The sequence below is a fragment of the Alexandromys fortis genome, unplaced genomic scaffold, assembly GCF_014885135.2.
Source record: "Alexandromys fortis isolate MF-2015 unplaced genomic scaffold, M_Fortis_MF-2015_v1.1 scaffold_39, whole genome shotgun sequence".
NCBI classification, from domain to species: Eukaryota; Metazoa; Chordata; class Mammalia; order Rodentia; family Cricetidae; genus Alexandromys; species Alexandromys fortis.
Window position 1 is genome coordinate 8,134,192 of NW_026067918.1, and position 22,392 is coordinate 8,156,583.

Sequence of the window (22,392 nt, forward strand, 5' to 3'; positions counted from 1 at the left end):
CCAGGCCTTTGGTCTCTCCTGTGTGAGCTTTACTCTGGGTTGCCTTAGCCAAACACTGGGTGACAGAGTCCAATCCTGCAGCCCCATGTCCTCCTCCCCACAATGACAGATGACTGGCTCAGGGAGCAAGAGACCTCAGGGGATGGGCTCTGGATTACAGAGTCCCCAGCTGTGCTGAAATAAGAGCCCCAGTCAGGTACTTTCCCCAACCCCAGGCACAGAGAAAGGCACAGAGAGAGGGACATTTTTATTGTGTAAGGTGGCCGATGGTGCAGAACAAAGATTGCATGACACAGGGGAGGCAGGGAGCCCAGAGGCCAGAGCTGGCTGGCAGAGTCCCGCTTCCCCCACCACCCAGGCAGTAGGTAGGGCAGGGAAACTGATATTCTTCAGGCCCCACCGGTCAGGCAACATCCGCCGACCCAAAGACAGGAACAGGGGACCCTCGACACCCCACTCCTAAAACACACTCACCAGGCTTGCATTCTAGGCTGCCAGCCCCAGCCTTCTTGGCCAGCAGCTCAGCCACCCTTTCCCCAGGGGCCCTGGCAGGGAGTGGGCCTGGACCAGTAGTCTCCGGCTAGGTAGCCAGGACTTCCTTCACCATGACCAGGTGCCCCAAGGGACAGGACAGCACATGGCTCCTTTTTTTGGGAAAACCTATTAGGGCACAGTGAGCTGGCAGCTTCCAGGATCAGACGGCACAAGGGCAGGTCTTGGAGGAGGAGCCAAGGTAGGCAAGGGCTCTGGTAGGGCTCGTATCTCCGGAGACAAAAGGCTCCTAGGAGAACAGCCTATAGGACAGGCTTTCTTCACCCTGTTGGCTCCAGCCACAATGGGCACCCGGGACCTGCCAGCCAGGACCGACCAACCGACTTGCCCCTCGCCCTGATCACGGTCCTTTAGGTTGGGGAGCACTGGGGTCTAGGACCAGCCCTCCTGGCCCTGTTCCCTCAGGTCCCCATCCTCACACCCGCTGGATCTCAAACAGCTTCACGTCCGTATCGTACCAGATGGGCGGGTCCACGTTCCTATAGAGGGAGTGGGCTGTCACCTTCTAGAAGGGGGGGTACCTTGGAGCAAAAGAGCTAGGTAGCTACAAGGCCCCCGCCCATCCTGATGCCCCCAGTCTGGATGAAGAGTGCCCACGCTCAACATTAGCCCCACTGTGGATGAGAGGAACCCAGAGCTAAACCCCCCAGTGGGTACTCCTCAGGGAGACAACCATCTCCACCCCAGGGTGTAACTTCCCAACCCCTCGCAAGGCCCACCTCAAATAGATGACACCCCACATGTAGGTGCGGAACCACATGGCAGTGCCCGAGTTCGCCTGGTACTTTCGGATGAGGATGGGGTGGGGTACAGGCAGAAGCCCCACTAGGGTGCCGTGTTGCAGGAACCTCAGGATCTCTGATTCATCTGTCAGGCCCCTATAGAAAAAGGTGGGACCGCTAGGATGTTCCTGGAGACTGAACCTGGAACCCTGGGGCGCGTGCTCCCGTCACCTCCACCCCAAGCCTGGGCTGGCCCCTCTCCAGGGCCACCTAGGTTGGTACCCAGTTTCCAGACTGACTCACTTGTCAATGCAGATCTTCTCTACCTGGGGCACCAGCACCTGCAGCAGGCGCATGATGGTCTGGAGCGGCAACTTCGACTTCCAGGACAGGATCTGTGAGAGCCATGCCCAGAGCTAAGGGACAGGCTTGACCCTGACCCAGAGCCACGGGCTCCCCAGGACAGGGAGTGTGACGCTGTGATCAACGGCCTGTCTCAAGCAGGGCCTGTGAAGGGGAACTGTTGCTGACAGGAAGAGCCTAGGCCGTGCTGAGCAGTGCCCACAGGCCAGCTGCTGTGCCTCCTGCCTTCCGGAAGACCGTCCCCTTTAATCCTCGCAGTGGCTGGATGGCGCCATCATAGGGATGGGTATTATCCCCGTCCACAGCCATCAGTGGGGCTCACAGGAAACACACAGGGAGTGGAAGCAATTTGGGGAGGAACAAGCAAGGGCAACTACTAAAAGGTCAGACGGAGGCAAGGAAGGACAGCTGGAAGGGATGTCCCTCAACCTGGCTTCTGGACCAAACGTCTTTGGTCTTCTCACCCCAGTCTTTCCAGAGCTGGAGCTCAGACAGACCCTGCTCCATGCCGTCTACCCAAACCCCAGCTTCCAGATCCCCCGGCTGTGTCCCTCACCCAATCTGATGTCGGGTTCCACTGGCCACCAGTCGATGCGTTGGACAATCGCCGCTGCTCTCTCCATGTTTGGCTAGGCTCCTGGTTCCCCGGAAGGAATGGAAGTGACCAGGGAAGGAATGAGTACAGGGTGCGGTCATAGAGCAACAATGTGTCCCCCGCTGACCCCACTACAGGGCTACAGGGAGGTTGGACTAGGTCTAGTCCTGTACCCTTTGCCCTGAGCCCAAGGCCTGGCCTGGCCCAGCCCAGCCCAGTGACAGGTTTAGGGCCAGGGGCTGACAGAGAGGGCAGGGTAAAGGCCGGACTCAGATAAGGCTGATGGATGAGGAACCCAAAGGTCACAGGGCTTTGCTGTGACCAGTAGACAGGGAAGGTCGTAAAGGGCTCCCTCTCCCTGGTTCAGTGACGGCAGCCCTGATTCCCTTGTTCTAATACAGCAACTTCAGAATGTCCTGGCCTTGCCCGCTCCTACACTTCAGAGTTCAGAGAAAAAGGCAGTGAAGATATGCTCCGAACTGTGCCCCAGGCATCCCCAATACCTACCCCCTCAGACGGGCTGCCTTCCACTGAGCTTGACTGGGATTCAGGCTCTAGGGACCGCAAGGTACCATCCTCTGAGACCTGGGATTTCTCTGTCAGTTTGTCAATGCCTGGGTGGGACACAGGAGGGGGAGAGGAACATGCTATAGTGCCCCTTCTGGCCCCAGAGGTTGTGTGTGCCCTTCCCTCCTACAGCTGCCTTCAGCTCTGAGCCCTGTCCCTAAGCTACCTTTCCAGGCCCACCCAATACTGCCACCCCCATAGGCTGCTGAATTCCTTTTCCTCAGCTTCCTAGACAGGAATGACACGCCAGAGATCACACCCACTCCCTAACAATGCCATCTCCCCACAAGTCCCACACTCCCCCACACTAAAAGCATCCAGACCTGGAGTGGCCACCAGGCTGGTCTTAAGGGTCCCCGGTTCTGCAGGGGCGGCAGGGCGGGAACCCTCCATGGAAGCGCCCTCCTGGGAACCAGCACGGGACAGGGGCTCCGGCGTCTTCCTCCGCCGCTGAAGTGCCTTGTGGATGGAGGGCGGGTCCGTGGGCAGGTTGGCCAGCTGGTGGAAGACGCCACGCTTACGAATGATGGCATAGACCAGGTTGGAATTGCCTGCGGGAGGAACATGTCTGGCCTCGCTTTGCTTCCCACTCTGCCTCAGGGATGGCTTCCAGGACCAGAGGGCAGTCTGTGAGACAGCAGGGTCTCTTCCCCAGGGATAAGAACCGGTACAGGGTGTCCAGAGCAGGACAGGCCTGGCTGTATGGGTGTCAGTGGTCATCGTAGATATGGAAGATCCCCAAAAGTTAGGTTGTGGGGTGCCTGTTGTTAGGCTGTGGGATGTCAAGAAATTAGGCTGTAGGACATACCAAGGAGTTAGGTATTAGGGAGCCTAAAAGGGAGGAAGGAGGAGGAGGAGGAGGAGGAGGAGGAGGAAGGCTTTTTTTTTTTTTTGGAGGGAATAAATTAGGTTGTTGGGGTGCCCAGACGTTAGGCTGTTTCCCTCAGTAAGCCCCGAGTTCCCTCAGTATCTTGGTATATCTTGAAATCTCCTTGCAGCCCAGCGCTAAGGGGGTGTCTTCTGGCATGGGGGGGGCAACCTGAGCCCTACCGTCTCTACATCAACCCAACATTAAATCTGTCACCCTCTCAGCACCACAGAGAAGTCCAGGAGGACGCTGCTGCATGTGCCCATCCTCCGTCATCTACCTACGTTCCCACAGCTATCAGGGGGAGGTGTGAGAGCTTCCCAGAACCCTCGATGGCCCCGTCCACCTCTCCAGTCCTGTGTCGTACCATACTGCTTTCAGTTTAGCACCCATCCCAGGGCCTTTGGACATTCCCTTGCCATGCAGTGCTTTTCTGCCCACCTCACGTTCATTCATCTCACACACACACACACACACACACACACACACACCTCAAATTTTGCTTATTTTGAAAATAGTAACAATAATTGCAAATATTTGAGTTGCTAGATGCTGTGCCAAGTGCTTTTTTTTTTTTTTGAGTTACTAATCCCTCCCCCCCAATAATCTCTAAGAAAGAACCTTTTTGGTTGTTTAGTTTTGCTTGGTTTTGTTTTTTAAGACAGGATTTCTCTGTGTAGCCCTGGCTGTCCTGGAACTCACTCTGTAGCCCAGGCTGGCCCCGAACTCAGAGGTCCCCCTGCCTCTGCCTCCCGAGCGCTGGGACTACAAGTGTGCGCCCTGCGAGAGGGACTCACAGCGGTATCATTATGAGCATCCCACAAATGGGGACCAAGGCTCAGAGACGGTCACAGAGCACATGGGTGGCAAGGTCTGGCTTGCACCGGTGACCCCAGTAAGACATCTGTTGTGGCAGCCGGCAGGCTCTTGACGCTCTGAGTTTTCCAGGTACCCAAAGCTAAATGAACTCTTTGGGGTCGGGTTGTCAGCCTAAGGCCCCCCTCTGTGACTCCATGCCCCAGCTCTGAGCTCTAGGAGGGATGAGGAACACCTGCTTTGATTCCCTGCTGTGCTCCCTATGCCTGGGTGCACTGCAGGCACTCAGAAAGCACGCACCGACGGATCCCTGGGTCGGACGTTAAGCTAACAGGCAAGATTCCTGGACCAGGACTTCCCCTAAGCCAAGCCAGGGGCTCAGGTCAGGCCTCACCATCAAACTGGTACTGAATAATGTTGTTGAAGACCTCCAGGAGAAAGAAGACCAAGTGGTGGTTCTGGGAGGCCGAGAAGAGGAACCAGGTGGTAGAGAAGGCCTCCAGCAGGTGCAGCAACTTGTTGGCAGTCACCATGGACAGGCTCTTGAGGTAGGGTGATACTGTAAGGGAGAGCCAGCCCTGAAAATCCCAGGCCAGGGCAGAACCGTTCACCTCAACTGATCCCCACTGCACTGTCCCCAGCTACCTGCAGAGCCCCCCTCCCTCGACAAAGACCAGCCTCCACCACCCCACAACCTCAAAGGCACACCGGCTCATTTCTCCCAGGCATCTCCCCGATACAGAGGGAGGAAGGACAGGGACAAGGATGTAGATAAAGAACCTGGGGTTTAGAGAGGGCTATAAACCAAGCCCAAGTTCCCCAGCAATAAAATGACAGGGCAGGGGTGCTCACACGGGATGTGACACCATTAAGGAGTAACAGGTTGCTGTCATGAGATATGTTTTCCCTGGGACAGCTTTGCGAGTGGGAATCAGAAAGGAAACCGCAGCTTGGCCTGTGTGTGTCCTTGTCCCCTGCCTTTTCCCCTGACTCTGCTGAAGGCCGCAGAGGGTGGGAACAGGGACTCAGAGGTTGGTCACAAGGGCATTCTCAGAGCTGCCTTTGCTTATTAGGACTCATGAAAATAGAACCAGTGGACCAACTAAGGGAAGGTACAGAGCTCATAACCCAGCTAGAGACCTCAGGACCCACGGTGCCACCCCAGACACTCGGGAGTTCAAACGGCAGTACGGTCAGCATGCTAGTCTTCGCTATCACCTGGGAAGACAGCGCGACGAGGAATTATCTAGATCACGTTCATGTGTGGGCATGTCTGGGGGGCGGCGCCTTGACTGTTAATTAAAGTGGGAAGGCCCCCTACAAATGTGGGTGGTACCATTTCCTAAGCTGGGCCCTCAACAGTTAAGAGTAAGGAATCTAGCTGAGCCTATGCCGCCAGGCAGCAAGCAAGGGTCTGTCTCTCGGTTCCTGGCTGTGGATGTCATGTGACTAGCTGCTTCAGTGCCTGCCATGACTTCCCTGCAATGACGGGCTGTGGCCTGGAATTATAAGGCCAAATAAACTCAAGGATCTTTGTTACGGCAACAGAAATGTAAACGGGATCTATCAAGGAACCACAGTGGCCAAGAGACATTCACGAAAGTCATTCCGCTCTAGCTACCCACTGTGCAGGACCCCCAGCTAGCCTGAGCCCTCCTGCCTCCATTCCTGGAGAGCAGCCTGCAGGCCCTGAAGATGCTGTTGACAGCCCCCACATTGTAACTCCAACAGCCCAAACCTCTGCTACCCAATAGCTAGCCAGCAGCCATATGTGGCCATCCAATGTCTGCCACACAGCCAGTGTCCACTGAGATGTCCTGTGTGAACAGAGCACACACAAGACTTTGAAGACTGGATATGAACAGGACATAAACCACCTCAATGGGTTTTATACTTTCTTCATATATAAGAGGCGGTGTTTTGAATTTAGAAGATTAGATAAAGTGTATTCTAAAGCTTTTTAGAAATTTTATCTATTATCGTGTGCACGAGTGTGTGTGTGTGTGTGTGTGTGTGAGAGAGAGAGAGAGAGAGAGAGAGAGAGAGAGAGAGAGAGAGAGAGAGAGAGAGAGAGAGAGAGTCAGTCACAGGACAACTTGGTGGTGTCAATTCTCTCCTTCCACTTTTACACTCCAACTTGCATGGCAAGAGCTTTTATCCTCTGGGCCATTTCATAGACTCTGAAGCATTTATCACCTGTCCCTGTTGCCTCTTTTACTGTACGAAAAAAAAAATCAGCAGTAACATATGGCTGTCTTATTCCAGGCGATAAAGCCAGGCAGGGACCTGATGGCTGGTTGGCCTGTGGCCTGGCGCCACCTGCTGGTGATCTTGGGGAACTTAGGCTCTGGGCTCTTACCGTTGACCACAATGGTGAGCAGGCAGTCAAAGAGGGGTTGTAGCCGCTGGTGACCACTGGTGATGATCTTGTGGAATACCTATGCAGGGAGTGAGGGGGATGGCGTGAATGACCCACCATCTCCAGACTTGGCCAAGAAGAGAATGTCACCCCCAAGCCCCCAAGTCAGACCATGCACACACACACACACCCTTACCACGATGAGCAAATCTGCATGTGTGCCTGTGAAGACCGGGATGTCCATGGGCACGCGCACTGAGTAGGGCTTGTTCAGTCGGACCCCGAAGTTCCTCTCCCCACTCAGAAGCAGCAGGATGAAGACCCCAATGTGCATCAGGCCCACCCGAGCTGAGGCACACAACACAGGAGGCGTCACATGAGCAGGGAGGGGAGGGGAGAACTCAGCAAAGACCCGTCTCCAGGGGCCTAAGGGGGCCCCTTATGGAAGGTTAGGACACTGGGCTTGAGTTTCTGGGAGGCAGGACACACTGGCTGGACCCCACCCGAAACGAGGCCCCATATCTACCCCGGGATCACAGGCCCGTGCTGACATACATTGATCTGCCCGGGCGTCGTTGAGAAAATAGAGGATGGGGACCAGGATATCCAGCACGTCACTGCTCTTCAGGACAAAGAAGAGGAATTTCTGGGAATGAGAGAGGGGACAGGCGGGCTGGGTCAGGGTAAGGACTGGCTCCGCCCCGCCCTGTCCCACCTAGGCTGGGGAGACCCCATGCTCTCCCAGTCCTTGGACCCTGTGGACCCCGATAAGTCATCAGCTCCATCCCTCCATGTCTGTCGCCCTCGGGCCTGCTGGAGCCTACTCACCTTGTTGAAATCGCAGAGTTTCCAGAAAAGAACCAGCAGCTCCTGATGGAACTGGATTTTCTTGGTGGAGTTGGGAAGGTAGGTCTGGAGCAGGGGGTTGGACAGCAGCCGAGCTATGCCCTTGAGGATGAACTGGAAGTCCTGGGGGACAGAACAGGGCTCCTTCCAGCCGGGCTCCCTCCAGCTCAGAATACCCCTGCAAATGCTTCCTCACTCTCCCATAACCTTACAATCTCCAATCGAGGGGCCCAGGTTTGGACATTACTGCTAAGCACCCCAGAAAGCCGAGCCTCTGCCTTCCCTCCAGCAAGTCAGAGGACCCCTTACGCAAGGTTGAAGCTCCCGGTAACCCCCAGATGGACCTCTGAACCAGGCTCCCTGACCACCTGGATTCCTTGTTAACAGGGACTATCCTTTGCCCCTCCCCCCAGCACCTCCAGCCCCTTCCCCATCACACACAAGAAGTGCTCCCCGGTTCTCATAGAGCTCTCATTTACTGGGCACACCCCACAAGCTGGGGGGTGGGGAGGAGGCTGGCTCAGCTATAGTTCCTCACTGTGCATCTGCAGAAGTTAGAGTCCCAGGAACTGTGGCACCTCCCCTCTCCTTGAGTCTGCCTGGACATTAAGGCCACCTCTGAACCCCAACCCCCACTTTGGGAAGCCACCTTGGTTACCCTGGCGCATTCGGGGCCTGAGCCCTTTATTTTCTTTCCTTCTTTCATTTATTTACTTGTTTTTGTTTTTATTTTTGGCTGTTCTGGGACTTGCTTTGTAGACCAGGCTGGCCTTGAACACAGAGATCCACCTGCCTCTAGAGGGCTGGGATTAAAGACAAGTGCTGCTACACCTGACTTATTTATTTACTTTTAAAGACAGGGTCTCCTGTAGTCCAGGCTAGCCAAGAATGACTAAACTTTTTAAGCCTCCTGCCTCCTCTTCCCAAATCCTGGCATTACAGTCACACACCTGGTTGTGTGGTGCTGGGGATGGAGGGAGGGTTTTGTGCATGCCAGGCAAGTGCTCTACCAACTGAGCCACACAGCAACAACTCTAATCAGCCCTTTCTGCACCTCAAAATCTCCCAAACATTGCCATCACTATTTAACTTAGGGTGGCCATGCATGAAATGCAGAAGGACAAGACCTCCTCTATCCCCACAGCCGTTGCAGAAGGTGGGCGGTTAGAGTCCTCCAGCTATGCCCGGCTTACCTCCTCACGATGAATCCGGGACAGGTAGTTCACAAACAGGTTCTCAGGCCCCGGAGGCTGCCAAGGGGAGGAGCTATGGTGAGCAGATGCTCCACTCTGGTGAGCCTGGGCAGCAGCAGTTGAACGCCCCCAGGGCCCCTCCCATGGTGTGCCTCTTGCCCAGGACCTCTGCTAAGAGATACCATCTGCCTCCAGCCATCTCTCCATCCCGTCCTTACATCAGCATCGTCCATGGCAGTGCCCGTGGTGGTGCCATCCACAGTGGGCGTGGTGCTGGTGGCACTGTCGTGGTCCAAGGTGACAATAAGCACCTGAGCGGCCTCCTCCACCAAGGGCTCCCGGTAGTCCGAGAAGAGCAGGTGGTTGTAGGGGATGCCGTAGCCCACAGGGTCGTAGGCACACACGGTGTTGAGGAGCGAGGTGAAGAGAGGCAGTGCGTGTCTGCAGGGGAGAGCGGAGCAGAGCTGCAGGGCTGCTCCCCTGAGCCTGCCTCTCAGGACACAGAAGGAGCTGCTGAGCTACTGGGCTGCAGGCTGGGACCAGGGAGTGTCCCTTAGTCCCTTCCTGAGTAGAAAAGACCCGACCCTCCCTATCCATGCATGGAGCTGACCCCGACCAGGGCCAGGCTGGGCCAAGGGTGAGGGGCTCCTTGTGGAGAACATGCTCACACCCTTCTCAGTGCTCAGGGGCTTCAGACAAGCAGTTAGAAGAGCAGGGGAACACAGCTTCCCCTTGGGGAGCAGGACTCAGTTCCATCCCCCAGCTCCCGGGCCACGGGATAACGTGAACTGGGTTCAGAAGATGCCAACGTTCAGGTTCCTCATCTTACAGGTGAGGAGACTGAGAGCCAGCAGTTAAACAAGCAACAAAAAGTGGCCGTTTGTCTGACGCAGCCATAAGGAGAAACTCTGGCCAGCCTCTCTGTGACTAGGTGGGAGCCCTCCTCTTCTGGGGATAAAAAGAAGTCCAGCAGGAAGCCCTCAAAACCCAGAGGAGGCGAGCCGTGCTATGCAGGGATCAGAGTCCAGAAGCAGGAAGGTTAAAAGTTTCAGAATGCCAGCACCTGAGCCAGCATCACAGCCACCTAGAGCTGGCCATGCCTAGCTGGAGTGTGTGCTTCAAATATCGCGTCCCACGGATGACTGTGCGACACCCACTTGTACTCGTGAGTGTCCCCATACTCCTTGAGTGCCCCCTCCTGGTCCAGACCTCTCCATTCATCAGGATGGTCCTCAGATCCTCTTCTCCACCCCCTGACCCAAAGGACAGCCACAGGCCCCATGTGGCTGGCTGCTGAGTACCATTGAGTGGTTGGTCCTGATGAAGCACGCAGGAAGTACAAAATACACACCGGAGGTGGGGAAAGAAGCGTGAGCGAAGGAAATGTGGTTGATCTTCATAGTTCTATAAATTCATTATAAACACAGCGCTCACTTTTTATTTTTGGTTGTGAGCCCAGCCTTTAACGGCTGAGCCATCCCTCCAGGCCCAGCGCTCACTTTTTAAAACACACTTGAGTTCAATAAAATAGACAAATTAATTTCCTTTCTTTTTGCTTTTGGGACAGGATCTTACATACCCCGGGCTAGCCTAAAACTCACTAGTAGCCAGTGATGACGCTAAACTTATTACTTCTTCTGCCTCCACCTCTAGAGTGCTGGGATTAGAGTTGTGCACCACCACACCCAGTTCACACCCAGTTCACGTAGTGCTGGTGGTCAAACCCAGGGCTCCATGCACACTAGGCAAGTACTCTACACACAGAGACACCTATCAAGCTACTCACATTCTATTTGTAATGAACAATGTGATTCCAGATGAAAGACCTGGAGCCGGGCGGTGGTGGCGCACGCCTTTAATCCTAACACTCAGGAGGCGGAGGCAGGTAGAGCTCTGTGAGTTCGAGGCCAGCCTGGTCTACAAAGCGAGTTCCAGGCCAGCCTGTTACACAGAGAAACTCTGTCTCAAAAAAAGAAAAAGAAAAGAAAAGAGAAAGAAAAAAAACAGCTAGGAGACCTGGACCTGGGCCACCCAAGGGCCCCCAGGAGGTTTGGGGCCTTGATGGTTCAAGGGTGTAGTTAAGTTATGATTTCATGCCACCAGGGGGCAGCACCTCCCCCTAAATAAAGCCAACAGGGCTTAACTCACGAGTGCCCGGGCAAGATTAGAAAGGCATGCAGTCCCTCACCTGTTTTCTGTGGAACAAAAGAACTGAACCCAGGGGTTGGGGCTGCCACTTTCTGGAGATGGCGGCAGGTACATGGCCTCTGAGAAGCATGTCAGCAGCAGCTTCAGCAGCTCCATCCTGCAGGAAGGACCAGCAAGGGTGTGTTAGGACCCATCTCCCTCTAGGAGGGAGCTGCCAACCCTGCCCACCACCCTGGCCAAGGACCATGGAAGAAATGACCCCTGTTCCCGAGGTTGGATGGTAAGTCGGCGGTCTTCTTGGACTGCCCAGAGCCAGCTCACCGGTTCATGTCGTGGATGTAGTTGGGCTGTGGGGAATGAGCAAAGCCCACACCAGCCTCCCAGATGTATTCACAGCTGTCCAGGGAATGGACATCTTCTGCTGAGTCCTGGGAAGAGGGAGGAATTGTAGGATTGGGGGGGGTGGAGAGTACAAAACAACAGCCACGTGACACATGCCCGGAGGACCCAAGCTTCCCACTGTCTCTAGTTGCACAATATACCCCAGTATTCTCCTAAAGAGAGCCCCCCACTAGGCCCCAGGTACTAAATGTACAAGGAGAAAAACAAATGGGGTTGGATTTCTTAAAATGCTCAGTTTTCTTCAGTCTTATATTGGTAATTTTACTTGCTGAGTCCAGTCTGAGGCAGGAAAGAGGGAGGGGAAGATTAGGGGGATGGGGTGTGGCAGGCTGGGGGGCTTTCCTGGTTCTAGCCCTGCACCCCTTCCACCTCAGGTAGAGAGGACAACAGGTGCCTTGCACAGCTGGACACCAGCTGGCTCCTCTCCAGCTGTACCACCCCTCCCCCACCCAGGAGACAGACCTAACAGCCTTGCTCTCTGAGCCACCCCTACCCCCCCCCCCCAGGAGATATAGACCTAACAGCCTTGCTCTCTGGGCCACCCCTCTCTCTATCTCCTGGTCTCAAGAGCCCAGGGGGCGATGTCGTGGTGTCTCACCACGTTGTTCCTCCGGTGGCTCTGCACGGTGAAGTCTGGGCAGAAGAGCAAGTCAGCGATGGCCAGGAGCAAGGACTCAGCCAAGGGACGAGCGTTCTCATCCTCTTCCTCCCCCTGCAAGAGATGCAGGCTGCTCAGTAGAGGCCGGCCAAGAAGAGGTGGTCCCAGGGCTCCAGGGTGTAGAGGACAGGGACCAAGTCTCCACAGGCATATGTAGATGGACGAGGGAGGGAGAGGAAGTGAATTCCTGATCATCCCAAACTTCCCTTAGCCAGAAGAGAGCAGAACAAAGACAGGAACTGGGGAACAGTGAGGAAATCTCCCCCTCACCAGGGGTGCCAGGCACCAAGCTCAAGTGTTGCAGGCCTCTTGGAAATCATGGGGGCTCAACCTTGACACTTTGCCTGGAGATAAGCCCAGAGCAGGTGGGGTCTGGGAGAAGACAAGAAATCTGGTCCCTCTGGACCTTCTAACGACAGGCACTGGGTCCTATCCTTGCACCCTGCTCCAGGATATAGGGAGCAAAGACCTCTTGGGAGGGAAACTGAGGGCCTGAAAAGTTGGTCCTGGCTCCTTCCTCCTCAGCAGCACCCTACCCCTAGTCCCCATCCCTGCCTGGGTCCTCCCCTCCTCCTTGGCCAGGCCCACAGACCCCTCCACGCCCTGCCCCGGGCACTGTGGACCAGAAGAAGCCCCTCCAGTCGGGGTCCTCGAAGATGTAAGGCAGCACTCGGGTGAGCAGCCGGCTGCAGTTCAGGACCACCTGCTTCTCCTTCTCCGAGTGGCAGCCACTCTCTGCTCCTTGTACCAGCTTCTCCACAGCCTGCGGGCACAGAGCAAGAGAAGAACATGTGAAGTGGCCCTTTGGGTGCAGGCCACCCAGGCTGCAGAGGTCAGCTAGTTCATGGGAATTGAGATGTGGTTAAAACGCAAGCCTTGAATCTAAGCACTCGGGAGGCAGAGGCAGGTGAATCTCTTTGAGTTCGAGGCCAGTCTGGTCTACATAGCGAGTTCCAGGACAGCCCGGGCTACATAGGGAAACCCTGTCTCAAAAAACAAACAAACAGGGCTGGAGAGATGGCTAGAGGTTAAGAGCACTGACTGCTCTTCCAGAGGTCCTGAGTTCAATTCCCAGCAACCACATGGTGGCTCAAAACCATCTGTAATGAGGTCTGGCGCCCTCTTCTGGCAAGCATACATGGAAGGAATGTTGTATACATAATAAATAAATAAATCTTTAAAAAAAAAAAAGCCGAAAAGCAGCCCAGAGCATCAGGATAGCAGAGTTTAGCCCTCTGGATGACCAAGACCTCATCTGCAGCTCCCCTCACTTGAAGAGTATGTACCCATCTTATTTTCTTCTGAGAGCCTCCTTCGCTCCTAATCCTTTTGTTTAACCCTATATAGAAGTGCCTTTTAAAGAAAAAATTAAAAAAGGACTGGGGCTGGAGAGGTGACTGTGAGGTTAAGAATATGTGTTGTTGCCGGGCGGTGGTGGCGCACGCCTTTAATCCCAGCGCTCGGGAGGTAGAGGCAGGCGAATCTCTGTGAGTTCGAGACCAGCCTGGTCTACAAGAGCTAGTTCCAGGGCTGGCTCCAAAACCACAGAGAAACCCTGTCTCTAAAAGAAAAAAAAAAGAATATGTGTTGTTTAAGCAGATATGGAGGTGCACACCTTTAAGCCCAGCACTCAGGAGGCAGAGGCAGGTGGCTCTTTATGAGTTCAAGGCCAGCCTGATCTAGACAGTGAGTTCTAGCACAGCTAGGGCTATGTAGAGAGACCATGTCTCAACAAAACAAAACAAACCTCACCTGTCCTCATAGAGGACCCAGGTTCAGTTCCCAGCACCTACAATGGTGGCGCACAACCATCCATGACTCCAGTTCCTTCTTCTGATCTCCTCAGGCATCACACATGCATACGAAACACATACATACATCAGGCAAAACACTCAAACACGTAAAGTAAAATAAATAAGTCTAATTTTTTTAAAAATTTGTAATAGAGGAAAATAACAACAGCACCTTATGGGAAAGCAAAATGAGCTAGTGTATGAAAAGTACCGGCCAAGGCGGGATAAAGCGCTCATCCACGGTGGCCATGATTACTTTCCCCTCGGCCCTACCAAGGAGAACTTGAGGCAAAAAGACTAGACCTCTAGGACCTGGGGATGGGGTATTCCGAATGTGTGCCCTGTCTCTCTGCAGACTGGGTCACTCAGCCGCCCTGGGGAAGAGGGAAGCAGCAGTAAGGAGCCAGACAGCCCTTACCTTGTAGCACAAGGTGGCCAGGTTAGAGGGTGACTCCTCTCTCACAGCCCGGATCTCTGCCGCTGGCACCAATGCAAAGACGTCCTGCACCGAGGTGGCTGTGTCTGCCCAGAACTGGTCCCAAAACGCATCGTCGGTGGCTTCCACGGGCTACAGGGGAATCCAGTGTCCACAGTTACACAGCCCCTTCCCCATAGCTCCAGACAAACCCCTGGCAGGAGACCACAACCGCTACCCTCCGTCCCAGTCCGCACCCAGGAGCCTCCCAATCTGGAGGAAGAGCTTAATCAGCTGCTACAAGACGGGGGGGGGGGGGGGGGGGGGGGGGGGGGGGGGGGGTGTCAGCAGTGAGATAGGTGCGCATGGTCAAGGGTCAGCTGAAACCATCCGAGTCCCCAAGGGTTTGTGTATCCCTGGCTAAGTTCTCATTCTCCCATGAAAGAGAAGCTGACATCCTCGCTGGGACATATCCCAAGGCCACACCAGGAGGTCAAGCAACTACAAGCCGACCAGGGCTGCCCCCAAAGGAAGATAACAAAGGACACAAGCACTCCATTTAGTCACCAATGCTGTCCTCTTACTCTTGACCGTTTCTCAGCACATCTGCCAAACACCCAGCTCACTGACCCCTCCCCACATGCTCCTCTCAGCATCCACTGCTGGCCCATGCTGCAGGTCCAGTCACTTTCTGGGAGCTCCAGCCTCCAACGCTACCCCTCTTGGTGCTGTTTGTACAATGGCCCCCAACCCCAGGCACCAAAGCAAACAGCCAAAGTCACATAAAGGACTTTGGGGTTCCCACCGCCTGCTGGATGGAGTCTAAACATCAGCTCAACTGTTGATAGAGGGCCCGTGCAGCGTGTACACAGTTTCGGAGTGGATCTGTGCACACATCACGGCACTGCACACAGCATGGGGGGTGAGAGCCTGTACTCCCAGCACTTTAAGATTAGAAGTTCAAGGCCATCCTCAATTACGTAGTGAGTTCAAGAACAGCTTGAGATTCAACAGACCACGTCTCAAAACAGCACACATGGAACTGGAGAGATGGTTCAGAGGTTAAGAAAACTGGCTGCTCTTCCAGAGGTCTTGAGTTCAAGTCCTAGCAACCACACGAAACCACCGATAGTGGGATCTGGTGCCCTCTTCTGGTGTAAGGGTGTACATGCAGACAGAGCACTCAAACATAAACTAAATAATTAAAAAAAAAAGCACACACAAGTCAGGCAGTGGTGGTGCATACCTTTAATCTCAACACTCAGGAGGCAGAGATGGGCAGAGCTCTGTGAGTTCAAGGCCAGCCTCATCTACAGAGAGATTTCCAGGACAGCAAGCTCTATACAGAGAAAACCAAACTAGGGCTTTTGCTCAGGCTGCCCCCATTTCCCATTATAATCTTCTCATTTCAACAATAATTACAAAGTCCTATAGGCTTGGAGCTTGACAGATGACTCATTTGGTAAAGGGGCTTGCCACCAAGCTTGATGACCTGAATATTGAACTCAGGATCTACCTTATCCAAAGGAGTAAACCAGCTCCCACAGGTTGTCCCCTGACCTCCACACACACGTGACTTTGCACAAATGTATACCTCACACACACACACAGAGAAGTGTTTTGTTGTTGTTTATTTTGACATATCAGGTGTAGTGGTGCACACCTTTAATTCCAGCACGAGGGAGTCAGAGGAAGGTGGATCTCTATGAGTTTGAGGGCAGCCTGATCTACATAGTGAGTTCCAGGACAGCCAGAGCTACATAGTCAGACCCTATCTCAAGAACGAACAAAAGATAATAAACAAAATCCTAAAGGTCCTATTGAGACAAGCACATATATGGCCATGGGGGCTGGAGATGGCTCAGAGGTTAAGAGTGCGTGCTGCTCTTCCTTCAGATTCAGGTACAGGGAACTTCAGCTCCAGGAGAGCAAGATCTGGCGCCCTCTTCTGGCCTCTGTAGGCACATGCACATTTATGGCAGAAACACACATAAATAAAAACAAAAATTTTAAACATAAAACTTGTGGTCTTTGAATCATATAGACAGCCCTACAAGTAAAGGACCAAGGCAGCCAATTTAGATGATAAATTTCATTTCCAGAACCCCCCTCCCACGCTGATGACGCTAGAACCCCCTCCCACGCTGATGACGCTAGAACCCCCTCCCGCGCTGATGACGCTAGAACCCCCTCCCGCGCTGATGACGCAGACTGGCATCACCTGACAGGCAGGAACCTCAAGCTGGGCATAGTGATGCATCCTCTTAAAACCAGCACTCTCGGGAGGCAGAGGCAGGCAGATCTCTGAGTTCGAGGCCAGCCTGGTCTACATAGTAACTTCCAGGACAACTACACATAGAAACCCTGTCTCAAAAAAACCAAAAGAATAAAAAGAAAAAGAAAATTCCTCCATAAGATTGGGTTATAGGCAGGCTTATAGGACATTTTCTTTTTTTAGTGGCCGATGAGGGAGGGTCTAGCCCAGCTATCCCTGGGTTGGTGATCCTGGGTTCTATAAGAAAACAAGTTGAGCAAGCCATTGGGAATAAGCAGTACCCCTCCACGGCTTCCTCATCAGCTCCTGCCTCCAGGCTCCTGCCCTGCCTGAGTACCTGCCCTGATTTTCTTTGATGGTTAACTGGGATGTGGAAGTGTAAACCACATAAACCCTTTCCTCCCCAAGCTGCTCTGGTCATGGTGTTTCATCTCTGTATACAGGCATGCTCCTACCCGGGAACCTCCAGTCCCAATCTCTGTTCATCACGTTCTTTTTGTCTGTTTGTGTTTCCAGACAGGGTTTCTCTGTGTAGTCCTGATTGTCCCTGAACTCACTCTGTAGACCAGGCTGCCCTCCTACAGAGACCTGAGAACCTCTTACAGAGATCCACCTGCCTCTGCCTCCCGAGTGCTGGGACTCAAGGCCTGTGCCATCACCACCTGGCTACGTCATCACATTCTTGACTCAGGTCTAGATGAGCCTGCCTGGCAGCCCTTTGTCCCTGTCCTTGCTGCTGAGGCGGGTACTGACAAGGCTGAGTGCCAGGGGGCCGCTCAAACCCAAGGCTGGGGAATGCACACTTCATCAAAGTGCCCACTCCCTGAACAAAAGCCCCCCCACTCCACTCCAGAGCCCAAGTGTAACTCCTGGCTGCAGCCTATCTCAGAACTGGTAGAGCAAGTTAGCTGGAGGTAAACAAAGGCCTAGGGAGAGGCCCTGGAGGTGGGGTTTGCCGGACCTCAGCTATACAGCCATCTGATACCCATGGCGGGCAGGCAGGAACTGGGGACCCCAGTCCTAGTGGCCTGGAGCCAGTGGAATGAGAAGTCGCCCTCCCCTCAGAAGGCCTGTGGAGCTCCCCCCATTGGAAGTACCTCTGGAAATCTGCCAACTCTAATACCCAACCCACCTCCCAGGTAGTTACCACCCTTAAAGGGGCAGAAGCCCAGCTGAGCACAGCTAGGCATGACCTCTGACCTTGTTCATTAGGTAAGCATCACCTAGGGACTGAAATCCAAATGAGACTTAAGAGGGAACTTAGAGATTGGACCTAGGAGAAGAGGGGAAACCCTTCAGAAACGAGCACGTGTCTTCCTGCCCACCCCAACCTTCTTCATGTAGCCAGGGATAGCCTGGAATTTTCTGTGTAGACCAGGCTGGCCTTACAATCATAACCCTCCAGCCTCAACCCCCAAGTGCTGGGATTACACCACACCTGGCTGTGGAAGTCAAAACGTCACCCCTTCACAACCTCTCATCACAGAGACTGAACATAGGACCTCATGATCGCTAACCTCAGTCTGCACCTCCTCTCCTGATCCCACTGTGCCTTAGGCATTTGCATTGGGAACCAGATATAGCTTTAAAAAATGATTTTATTTTTATTTATGAGTATGTGTGTTTCTGTGTGCATGAACATGTGTGGGGACATGAACAGAGGTCAGAAGAAGGTGTTGGGACTCCCAAAGCTAAAGCCATAGGGAGTTGTGAGCCACCCATATGGGTGCCGTGAACTTTTCTTCATCTTAAAGAATAGTGAGCCCTCTTAACCATTGAGCCATCTCCCCAGTCCCCAGCTGAGGCTTCAATAATCTCCTTCTGGGGAGGGGGTGGTAAGCAGTAAAACCAGCTGTGATCTACCTGGATGAGGATGATCTGTTCTGACAGGTGATCAAAGCATTCTAGGCACACACGAGCGTGCATGTGAACATGTGCCTATCAGCTCTGACCCTGGCCTGCAGCAGAGCATTCTCAGATAGGCAGGATCTTGGGGTGGAGGGAAATCTCTGATCTTGTAACGCCCCACTCTATGGTGCCAGCCAAGAAAGGAGACAGGAAACACAGCCAATGTGGCTGGCCTCAGAGTTAGAGCTAAGCCCGGCGGCCCAGAGCTGGCCAACAGGGCAGGAAGAAAACAGGATGCGGGGCAGGAAGGCAGGGAAGGCTGACCGGCAAGCGCTCACACCCGAGCGCTCAGGCCCGGGCTACAGGAAAGAGTCCACTGTCCGCTACCCAAAGCACAGCCTCTGAGGGCCTAGAAGTGAGGTCGTTCTGAGGTCAACACACCTGAAGCACCTCGCGGATACTGAGTGCAGGTCCAGGAAGACCATCGCAGATTCTTGAATCCCAGCTGCCCAAAGTTGACACCGCAAAGAGTCTAAGGTCTTCGCCCCCTCCCACCTGTGAGAGTTCCACGTTTACACGAAAGCCCATGGCCTGGTGAGATGGCTCAGCAGTGAGGGTTCTTGGTAAAAACACTTAGGAAAGGCACTTCATGCTTGCTGATAGGCAAGTCTAAGAACCTAATTCCAACCCTTAGCGACTGCATGGTGAGAGAAGAGAGCTGACTCCCACAGCTTGTCCTCTGACTGCCACACATACACCGCAGTGTACACATATACACACGTATACACACACATAGACCCCAAAATAAATAAAAATAAATAATATAAATTGAAAAGAAGGAGGAAGAAGGGGTGGGAGAGGTGGAAGAAAAAGAGGAGGAGGAGGAGGAAGAAGGGGAAAAGGAAAAGGGGAAGAGGGAGAGGGAGGGGGAAGAAGAAGTGGGAGAAACCCAGACTAGGTCCCCAGCCTACTCTAGGCTCTGGTCCAAGCAACTGACTCCTTTCTGCTAAGAACAGACCATCTAATCCAGGAAGAGACACGAATGCAATATTCAGGGGAGGGAGCCAAAGCAGGTCACTGCCCACCTTCCTAGATCTGTCTGAGTTCATCCTGCCCCCAAGGGACCTACTGAGCCCACCACACCTTCCAGCGAGGCAGTAAACATGGGAGACACCCTCTCTGTCACCCTCCGCTGTGCGAGGTGCCCCACACTGCCCTCCTCTGCTGCCCACAGACCTAGAGTCTCATCTCTGAGGTTCTGGAACAAGTCACGGGGAGCAAAAAGAAGTTCTGGTTTGCATCAGGGGCCTCTCGGCTGGAAAAGGGCTCTCTGGACAGAAGCCCTGGCATTTCGTTTTTCAGCCCCTGACCTTTCCAAGGTGGGCAGCAGAGTGTGGGAGCAGAGGTCGGCCCTCTGAGGCTGTGACTGGTTGGCCGTGGGAAGATGGTTTCCCTGATCTCACTCAAACTGGCCAAGAACAATATAGAGCTCAGAGAACAGCAGGGTGGGGGTGGGGTTCCAGATGGCAGGAGGTCCAGAGCCCTTTGACAGCCAGTCCCCTGTCCCCCAGGGGCATGGCTGGCTCTCTCCAAGATCATAGCAGCCTGGTTCTGGCAATAAGGAGTAAGGGGAGAACAAGGAAGGAGCCTGCTTGTTCGTTCCCAGCTGCCCAGACTCGAAATAACCACAGGAGGGCTTCCCACACCATTGCTGGGTCAAGAGGTGTGTGGTGGAGATAAGAGGAGGACGAGGAGGCTTCTGTGACACTTGTGGACTCAGGGGAAAATGAGAGAGCATGGATTGGACTGGAGGTACCTACGGCTCCCTCTCCAACAGACTAAAGGCAATCTGGGAGTCCCTCCTCATGCGCAAACCCGGAATCTCCATTTCGGGTACCAGAAAGCACAGCCAATCAGCACCACCGGGCCCGGAGAAGCCCCTGGAGCATCCCTAGCTGGAAAGCGGGTTTCCCTAGGCCTGAGGACAGCTTCTCTTCTTACCCTGATGCCGCCGCCTGCCACTCTGTGAGCTCCCAGGAAGACCTGGGCCTTCCCTGCCCGCAGGCATCACCAGGGCCCAGAGAGGCCGCTGCTGCCACCGCACACCAGCTGTTTTCCCCGACCCCGGCAGGCGCCGGCCCGGCTTTGTTTGCATTGAGTCAGCCCGGGCCCGTGCGTCCGGGACCGTGGGCACTGAGGGCAGGGAGGAGAGCAGGCGATGGATGGGTAGGTGGGAGCGGGAAGCTGGCTGGTTATGCGAGGCTGCCGGCACTGGGGGGCGGGACAGGGGGCGGATAACGTTGTCGCCGCCGGCTTTAGGAGTAGGCACACGTCAGCCTAAGGTGGCAGCAGCAATGCCCGGGAGAGTGTTCCCAGGAGAGAGGAGGCTTAGGGTGGGCTCCCAGAGGTAGAGATGGAGCCCAGAGGTACAGAGGGAAGATCTCGTTCCGGCGCTAGTCTCAGCATCCCCCTCTGGACTAGCTGGTCACCCTACGCTCGAGTGAGCCAAGTTCACCCAGCCCCCGTCATTGCCCTGCCCCCAAGCCGGGCAGGTGGATGAAGAGGCTGGGCCCCCGGGCGCACCTGCGTCTTGGTGGTCAGCTGGATCACCGCCTTCCGGAAGTTCAGCTTGGAGTCTGCGGACCCCATGTCGATGGAGCCCGCTCCGGCCCAGCCCCGGGTTCCGACTCTGTCGCGGACTCGGGCTCTGGCTCCAGCTCCAGCTCCGCGGCCCCAGCTGCTCTCGGAGGAGCGGAGCTGCGAACCCCGCCCGCCGCCGGCGTCGGCCCCGCCCCTTGTAGCCCCGCCCTTAGGTCCGCCCCCACGAGGCCCCGCCCCCCGCACCTGCCGTTTATTCCTCCAGAGAAGTCCAGAGTTCTCTGTGGAACCCCAAATCCTGGTCCTTCGGCCCTTCGTTCTACAACTGAGTGTTATTCCCCATTCCATCTCTCCCTTCTGTCACTCAGTCCCGAAGACCGAAATCTTCCTGGCATCTGATCCCCTGCCTCCCGCTTTGACCATTCCCTTTCTGTCCTGGGGCCTGTCGTCTCTCCTCCAGCCATCTCTACCTGACTTTCCCGCTTCCCTACTGTTGTTATCGGAACATTTGGTTTTTTTTTTTTTTTTTTTTTTTTTTTTTTTTTTTTTTTGTTTTTTTTGTTTCTCTTTCGAGCCTGTCCTGGCACTAGCTCTTGTAGACCAGTCTGGCCTAGAACTCACAGAGATCCACCTCTTGCTTGTGTGGAAGGAGGGGCTGACTCAGTGCCTGATCCGGGAAGGCAGTTCCGCACCTCGCTGGCAGCGTTCCATCCCTCGGGTCTTGACCCTTNTTTTGTTTGTTTCTCTTTCTGATCTGTTCAACCCATGGGTCCAGCCCTGCAGTTACTCTAACCACATCTGCGGGCTTAGCCCTTGCTTGTGTGGAAGGAGGGGCTGACTCAGTGCCTGATCCGGGAAGGCAGTTCCGCACCTCGCTGGCAGCGTTCCATCCCTCGGGTCTTGACCCTTCTGGTTCCCTGACCTCCCTGGGAACTCCTTAAAGTGCAGAGGAGCTGGCATACGACGACGCTGTGTCCCAGGAGGACCACATCACAGAACCTGTTCTTAGGAGAAGAAAGGAGTTACCCATGGGATAGCCCAGTTGGCTTTGTTTTGAGAGTTTATCTTAGGCTGGCCTCAAACTCACTGTTTATGAACTTTTAATCCGTTTCCCGAGTGCCAGGATCACAGGTGTGAGCAACCATCCTTGGGCTTCTGAGATGCTGGAGATCGAACCCAGGGCTTTGTGCATACTAGGCTAGCACCCTAATTATTAAATTAAAAAAAATAACAGCTGGATACATAATAATAATAGCTGGCATACACCTGAAATCTCAGAACTCGGGAAGTGAAGGTAAAAGGAGCAGAAGCCCCTTTCATCCTTGGTACATAGTGAGTTTGAGGCCAGCCTTGGCAAAAAAAAAAGGAAAAAAA

At 54.3% G+C, this 22,392-nt stretch overlaps 1 protein-coding gene across 1 annotated transcript; it reads right to left on the reverse strand.

Moving 5' to 3' along the window:
• Positions 1 to 230: 230 nt before the first annotated feature.
• Hid1 (HID1 domain containing) lies at positions 231 to 21,188 on the reverse strand. The gene is made up of 19 exons (XM_050140146.1): positions 21,004 to 21,188; positions 14,301 to 14,450; positions 12,682 to 12,852; positions 12,030 to 12,143; positions 11,351 to 11,457; positions 11,070 to 11,186; positions 9,100 to 9,322; positions 8,882 to 8,938; positions 7,671 to 7,811; positions 7,398 to 7,488; positions 7,039 to 7,190; positions 6,843 to 6,921; positions 4,878 to 5,042; positions 3,123 to 3,350; positions 2,740 to 2,846; positions 2,194 to 2,274; positions 1,578 to 1,669; positions 1,272 to 1,430; positions 231 to 1,031 (listed from the first exon to the last, which is right to left on the reverse strand). Exons 1-19 carry the CDS (start codon positions 21,067 to 21,069, stop codon positions 968 to 970), a joined length of 2,364 nt encoding a protein of 787 aa, XP_049996103.1. The 5' UTR covers positions 21,070 to 21,188; the 3' UTR covers positions 231 to 967.
• Between the last annotated feature and the right edge of the window lie 1,204 nt (positions 21,189 to 22,392).